Consider the following 7,783-nt stretch of genomic DNA (forward strand, 5'->3'; position numbering starts at 1 on the left):
TTTCGATTTCTCAATTCTTCAGGTTTTCAGTTATTCAATCAGGTTTTCGGTTTTTCAATTTCTTGTTTTTTCGATTTTTCTACTCTTTGATTTTTCAATATTTCAGCTTCTGAATTTTTCGATTGCCCGATTTTTATTAATAAAACAAGGTGTTATTTTTCATTAATAAATAAACCAAAAAAGTGTAATGTTTCCAAATTTTGATCATTTTTTTAAAAGTTAGTCACCAGTGCTTGTTAAGATAAAACTGATTTTGGGAATGACATACCCTCTAAGAAAAGAGAGGGTGGGTGGGCGGGGCTAGTAGCTGCCAAGACAAGACTGATTTTGGCAAATGAGATACCCGCGAAGAAAAGAGAGGGTGGGTGGGCGGGGCTAGTAGCTGCTAAGATAAGACTGATTTTGGCAAATGACATACTGTCTAAAAAAGAGAGGGCGGGTGGGCGGGGCTAGTACCTGCTAAGATTATTTTTAATGTTTTAAGCTTTTATACAAACTTTCATTAAGTTAATTTTTCATTTTGGTGGCAATTTCTATGATTTCCTAGATCTCTTTGGATTTCTCGGTCTTTAAAATTTTCCATTTTTCGATTTCTTGACTGTATATATTCCTGATTTCTAAATTTTTGGAAGTTTTGATTTTTCAACTTCTCCATGTTTCGATTTTTTAGTTTCTCGATTTCGCGACTTATCACATTTCGATTTTTCAATATTTCAGTTTTGCGATTTTTCAATTTTTCGATTTCTCAACTTTTTGACTTTTCGATTTCTCAATTATTCGTCTTTTCGATGTCTCGACTTTTCAACTTTCCAATTTTTCCATCTCGGTTTTTTGGACTTCTCGATATTTCGAGTTTTCAATTTTTGGATATTTCAGTTTTGAGATTTTTCAATTTCCCGTTTTTTTCGATTTCTGTTCCTTGATTTTTGAAATTTTCGACTTCGGTTTCTCAATCTCTCGACTTTTCGACTTCCCGGCATTTCGATTTTTCAAGTTTTCGATTTTTCAGTTTCGTGATTTTTCAATTTCTCGTTTTTTCGATTTTTGTTTCTTTATTTTTAAAATTTTCGATTTCTCAATTCTTCAGGTTTTCAGTTATTCAATCAGGTTTTCGGTTCTTGAATTTCTTGTTTTTTTTTATTTTTCTACTCTTTCATTTTTCAATATTTCAGCTTCTGAATTTTTCGATTGTCCGATTTTTATTAATAAAACAAGGTGTTATTTTTCATTAATAAATAAACCAAAAAAAGTGTAATGTTTCCAAATTTTGATCATTTTTTTAAAAGTTAGTCATCAGTGCTTGCTAAGATAAAACCGATTTTGGCAATGACATATCCTCTAAGAAAAGAGAGGGTGGGTGGGCGGGGCTAGTAGCTGCTAAGACAAGACTGATTTTGGCAAATGAGATACCCTCGAAGAAAAGAGAGGGTGGGTGGGCGGGGCTAGTACCTGCTCAGATTAAACTGATTTTGGCAAATGACATATCCTCTGAGAAATTTAATGAAATTCTTTTAAGAAAAGACACTAGAGGCTCCAAAGCACTTTCAAATTCTTTACAAATAGGAATATCTAGAATCTCAAGATCGTTTTAAATTTCTCAAAAAAAAACCGGGGTCCAAAAATTAACTCAAAAACAGGTAATTTCAGAATTTTCAAAAATAGAACAAAGTCCCGCAAAATTGTTTTAAACAATTTAGAAAAAAATCTTCATGGGCTTCCAAAATAATACACCATGGGAACCCAAGAGTTTCCTGGATTGAAAAAAACCACTGCGGCACTCAAGACTTTCAAATTCATAAAAGATAAAACACTAAATGCTAAAAAGGTTTTTTCAAGTACATCTAGCAACAAAACACAAGATTCCTTTAAATTTATCCGAAATAAAACACCAGGGGACGTAATTACTATTTTTCCCAGATTCACCAGTTGATTGTTCAGAGCGTCGCGGAGAGTTAATCCGCTATTTTCCAAACACCCGGTAAGGCAAAAAAAAGCTACTTCACCTGGACTTTAGCTGAACCGACCTGACCTATGAAACAACATACGTAAAAATTAATAAAAATTCTCTATTATGATATCTACAAGAAAGAACTTTCGGCATCACGTAGTTTATGAAGGGTCCCCTTGCGGCTCCTTGCGTCGCCCCTGATTGGAGTGCGTTCTGAGTCGGGGCCTCCTTTGTGGCGATCGTCCGGACGTCGATCGACTCCCATTGTGTCCGACTTCCGCGCTCTTTTGATTTTTAATTTCGGAATTTCGTCCGACCCGTAAATAATCCAATATTTATTTTGGTATATAGGTATTCTGGGAAGTTCGTCCGCATCGCATCGACAAGCGAAGAAGTCACCCATCGATCCGGGAGCTAAGTGATACAAAGTGACTTCCCTGGTGCACTCCAAGTGAAATTAATTCAGCCAAGGCATGACTCGACTGTAGTTTTCGTCGAAATAAATAATAGGCGGCGAACGTGCGAAAATCTTGCCGCCCACCGTTCGCCGCCAAGTTGATTTGTTTGTGACAAATTAAAAACGAAATCCGCAGCTTTAAAAAATTAACACCCCCAATAACGGAACGAGGCTGTTATAGTAAACAGAGGGATCATGCCGGCGCTCGATTATTGAACCATTTTATATTTACACCTGTAATATCACGTTTCGCCGCTGCTAAAAAATCACGCTTGTGGATCCAGCGATTCGAAGCGCACCGCAAATTGGATTTTTATTGGCTCCGAAACTGTGCACTTGAGGAGTAATTAAGCGATCAGATCAAAGAAATGTTTGATTCGAGATTTTATTCGGAGTCGTGCACGCTTGATTAGCTGCTTTTCGGCCGGAGCCGAAATTAATGGCAGCGAGCTTAATCTGACAATTTCCGGGACAATTTCGGATTTAAGTCGATTAGGAGACGTTAATGGCGGCGATGGCCAGAGGCGGCGGGCCTTATTAGCGCTTGGCTTTGCTTAATAATTATTGTTTTGCATTTTAAGAGGTAGCCGTGACGTAAACAAATGTGGCGGCGCACGACGCCGCCCCCAAAGGCCGCGCGATATAAAAACACCACTGGCGATACCATCGCTACATCAGTCCAAATTGTGCCAGGACAAAGGTACACGTTTATGGACATTATGAAGACTTTGAGCGGTGTGCAGTTGTGTTTCGTGCTCCTGTGCTTGGCTGCCTGCATGGCCGGTAAGTACCCACTCACACTTTTTGAATTTTACTTTTTTTGATTTTTTTTTTTTGTAAAATTTCCAAAGAAATGCAAAATCGTCGAACTGTACATTGTGAGATTTTTCCAAATCCCTTTTTCAAAATTTTACCTTTCATATTTTCACTTCAATTGACAAGATTTTTTTTCTCTGGACATTTCATTTTTAAAAATTTTGGATTATTGAGTTCATAAGATTGTTTTGGCTCTCCTGTGTTTTTAGAGTTTCTACATTGAAGTTTTTTAATTTTTTCCAATTTTCCAGTCATATTTCCAGAATTTTCAAGCCAGTTTTCGAACTTATCAAAAGTTTCAAATTCAAAGACACTCTTTTTTGTTTTAAATTAATTATTCAAAAGAACAATTTAATTTTTGTTTCAAACGCAGTTGTTTTCAAAGGTCCATTTTCATGTATCTTCGACGAACACGAAAATGCAATTTTCGAAATTTTTGGCGATTTTGTTATCCAGTAATACCGAACTACAGAACCGTTTACTTTGAAATTTTAGTTGTCCGTTTAGATGATCAAATACATTTTGTGCTTGTACTTGACTCTATGTCTTTGGATTATCTTAGAAAAAAATTTGAATCATGAAATTTCAGACTTGAGATTTCTTCAAAATTTTGGTATCGACTGAATTTAATTGTCTATGGATTCTCTCCAGAAAGTTGGCGACGTCTTCTTAAGAGAAAGATGTTTGTGCTTTAGTGTGGTTATCTAAATTAAGCCTCATAAAAAAATTTAAAAATCTACAAATTTTGAATAATCAAAAGTTAAAAATCGAGAAATTGAAAAATCGAAAAATTCAAAATCGTTGTTGAGAAACGTCAAAGATATACGAAAATAGATCTTTGGAAAAAAAAGTTCAGATTGATTAAAAACTTCTGTTCTTGTACTGCATTTTCACTACTTTTGGAATTTTTAAGTTTCGATTCCTTTTCTTCTAAAACATTTTTTTTTTGAGTGTTCTAGACTTTTATACAAACTTTCATTAGGTTAATTTTTTTCCCTGGTTGTAAATTCTATAATTTCTTAGATCTCTTTGGATCTCTTTTTCCATTTTTCGGTTTTTCGACTTTTTGGTTTCCTGATTTCTAAATTTTTTGACTTTTCAATATTTCGGTTTTGCTATTTTTCAGTTTTTCGATTTCTCCACTTTTTGACTTTTAAATTTCTCAATTTTTGGTCTTTTCGATTTCCCGATTTTTCAAATTTCCGATTTTTCAATTTCATGATGTTTGTATCTATTTCCATCTCGGTTTTTCGAATTTTCCATTTTTCAATTTTTAGGTCTTCCGATTTCTGGAATATTGGACTTCTCGATATATCGAGTTTTCAATTTTTAGATATTTCATTTCTGCGATTTTTTTCTTTCAATTTATCCCCTTTTTGATTTTTCAATTTTTAGTTTTTTCAACTTCTTTCGATTTCACGACTTTTCGATTGCACACTTTTTTCGATTTTTCGGTTTCCCAATTTTTCGACTTTTCTTCTTCAGGAATGTTTCAATTCCCCGATATTTCGATTTTTTGATTTCGGAGTTTTTAGAATTTTCAATTACTCTATTCTTTGATTTTTCGACTTTTCGATTTCACAACATTTCCACAAATCGATTGTTTCGGTTTTTCAATTTTTCGTCTTCGCGATTTCTCGATTTTTCAAATATTCGACTTTTTGATTTTTCAATTTCCCGAGTTTTAGATCTCTTTCGCTGACTCGATTTTTCGAATTTTCTATTTCTTAACGTTTCGATATCTCGGTTTTTCGATGTCACATTTTTTACGAAATTTTGATTTTTTCCTTTTTTCAATTTTTCGATTTATCCACGTTTTGACTTTTCGATTTCTCAATTTTTCGTTTTTTTGATTTCTCGATTTTTCAACTTTCCGATTGCCATCTATGTATTTCCATCCCGGTTTTTCGAATTATCCATTTTTAGATTTTCCGATTTCTCGAATTTTGAACTTCTCGATATTTCGAGTTTTCAATTTTTCAATATTTCAGTTTTGCGATTTGGAGTTTCTCGTTTTTCGATTTCTGTTCCTTGATTTTTCAAATTTTCGACTTCGGTTGTTCAATTTCTCGACATTTCGACTTCTCGGTATTTGGATTTTTCAATTTTTTGATCTTCCAGTTTCGTGATTTTTCAATTTTGCGTTTTTTCGGTTTTTGTTCCTTGATCTTTCAATTTTTCAACTTCGATTTCTCGATGTAAGGGTTTTCAAATTTTCGATTTCTCAATTTATCCCTTTTTCGATTTTTTAAATTCTTTCGATTTCTCGGCTTTTCGATTTCTCGATTTTTCAAATATTCGACTTTTTGATTTTTCAATTTCCCGAGTTTTAGACCTCTTTCGCTGTCTTTTTTTTAGAATTTTTTATTCTCAAAGTTTCGATATCTCAGTTTTTCGAGGTCACATTTTTTTCGAAATTTTGGTTTTTTTCGTTTTTCAATTTTTTCGATTTCTTGACGTTTTGACTTTTCGATTTCTCAATTTTTCGTCTTTTTGATTTCCCGATTTTTCAACTTTCCGATTTCCATCTAGGTATTTCCATCTCAGTTTTTCAAATTTTCCATTTTTCCATTTTCAGATTTTCCGATTCCTCGATTTTTGAACTTCTCGTTATTTCGAGTTTTCAATTTTTGGATATTTCAGTTTTGCGATTATTCAGTTTCTCGTTTTTTCGATTTCTGATCCTTGATTTTTCAGTTTCGACTTCGGTTGCTTAATTTCTCGACTTTTCGGTATTTGGATTTTTCAATTTTTTGATCTTTCAGTTTCGTGATTTTTCAATTACGTGTTTTTTCGATTTTTGTGTCTTGATCTTTCGATTTTTCAACTTCAATTCTTCGATATAAGGTTTTTGAAATTTTCGATTTGTCAGTTCTTCAGGTTTTCTACTTTTTGATTTTTCAATGTTTCAATTTCTGAAAACATTTCAATTTTTTCGGTTTCTCAATTTTTCGTCTTTTCGATTTCTCAACGTTTCGATATCTCGGTTTTCGATTTCACATTTTTTTCGAAATTTTTATTTTTTTCGGTTTTTCAATTTTTCGGCTTTTCACTTTTTTTCGATTTTTTAGTTTTAAGTACATCCTTAGATTATCTTTGGAAACAAGTTTTAGTTATAAAATTTCATACCTGATCGCCAAGAGAATTTTTCAAAATTTTGGTATTGACTAAATTTAATTATTTGTGGCTCCCATCCACAAAGTTGGTGACGTTTTTTTAAATAAATATTAAGAGAAAGATTTTTGTGCTTCAGTGTGATTGTCTAAATAGGTTCATTTAATTTGCTTAAAATTGTGAAAAACAGTAATTATTTTAGTGCTACTTTGTACATTCACCAAAAAGTTTGCGCGATTTTTTAAGTTATCATCAAAATCCAAATAATAAAATATAATTTTCAAGTAAACAAAAAATTTTGCTGTGAAACTTCCACAATTTAAAAAACATTCCTCGGAGTATATATTTTTCAGTTTTTACAGTTTCAAAACTTTTGTTTCATTAACTTAATTTCATAATTATGTCTTTGCATTTGATATTGATGAATATTTTTTGCAAAAATTTTTACTGGAATCACTTTCATAAATTCATAATTCATAAAAGGAAAAATATTTAAAACATATACAGGGTGTTTCATCTCAGTTAGTTGGGTTTCGATGGAACTGAAGGCAACTTGGTTTTTAAAAAGAAATTGCAGTTGTCTATGGCGTTATAGACATTTTTTGATCAGGTTACTTTAGAAAATTTGCAGAGAAATTCATCTGTGATTTGCTCCAACAATAACTTGAATTTTTCTTCGTTCAGTTTTCCTTATTTTCACTGATAGCTATAAATTTACAACTACTTTTTAATACTTTCATTAACATATATTAGGACAAATATTGGACTCAAAACAGAGCCCTGAGAAACATTAGTAACACTTTGGAAGTGTTCTTTTTTCTTTTTCTGACCTGACCTGAAGCTATTTTTCAAGATTATTTAACATTTTCGGTGCTCAGACTAACTTCGATCAAAAATTGAGTATTTTAATCCGGCTCAAACGACAATTTTCTCCTTCGAGCCGGATCAGCCGATACTAACTTTCGTTTTTTCCAGAGTGCAAGGAGCCCAAGCGCTCCAAACTCTCCTCCGACTTCGGCCTCACCCCCTTCCTGCGCTCCGGCCGGGGCTCCGAGCACAGCTGGGACGCCAACGTCGACGTGAAGCGGAAGATCGGCAAGATGGTGTCGTTCCCCCGCATCGGGCGCAGCGAGTCCTGGGGCGCCGACGAGAACAACTACGGAGCCAAGCGCCCCGGCGCCAACTCCGGCATGTGGTTCGGGCCCCGGCTGGGTCGCGTCCAGAAGCGCAGCGACGAGTACACCCCCTGGACCTACATCATCGTGAACGGCGAAGGCCCCGTGACGCGCCAGGTGCACTACACCCCGCGGCTGGGCCGCGAGTCCGAGGAGGTCTACGACGACTTGGACGCCGAAGACGTAGCTTAAACTAGACGCACTCGAGCATTATAGTGTGAGGCTGGACATTATAATACTTTTTATGCACTACTCATTGTGAAAATAAAACGG

The 7,783-nt window shown here is 34.5% G+C and overlaps 1 protein-coding gene across 1 annotated transcript; it reads left to right on the forward strand.

Moving 5' to 3' along the window:
- Window positions 1-3,093: 3,093 nt before the first annotated feature.
- Window positions 3,094-7,783, forward strand: LOC135124449 (uncharacterized). Its single transcript, XM_064049511.1, has 2 exons — window positions 3,094-3,188; window positions 7,311-7,783. Exons 1-2 carry the CDS (start codon window positions 3,116-3,118, stop codon window positions 7,700-7,702), a joined length of 465 nt encoding a protein of 154 aa, XP_063905581.1. The 5' UTR covers window positions 3,094-3,115; the 3' UTR covers window positions 7,703-7,783.

Source organism: Zophobas morio, unplaced genomic scaffold, assembly GCF_036711695.1.
Source record: "Zophobas morio isolate AGI-343-1 ecotype UQ-CSIRO unplaced genomic scaffold, CSIRO_AGI_Zmor_V1 ptg000002l, whole genome shotgun sequence".
Classification (NCBI taxonomy): Eukaryota; Metazoa; Arthropoda; class Insecta; order Coleoptera; family Tenebrionidae; genus Zophobas; species Zophobas morio.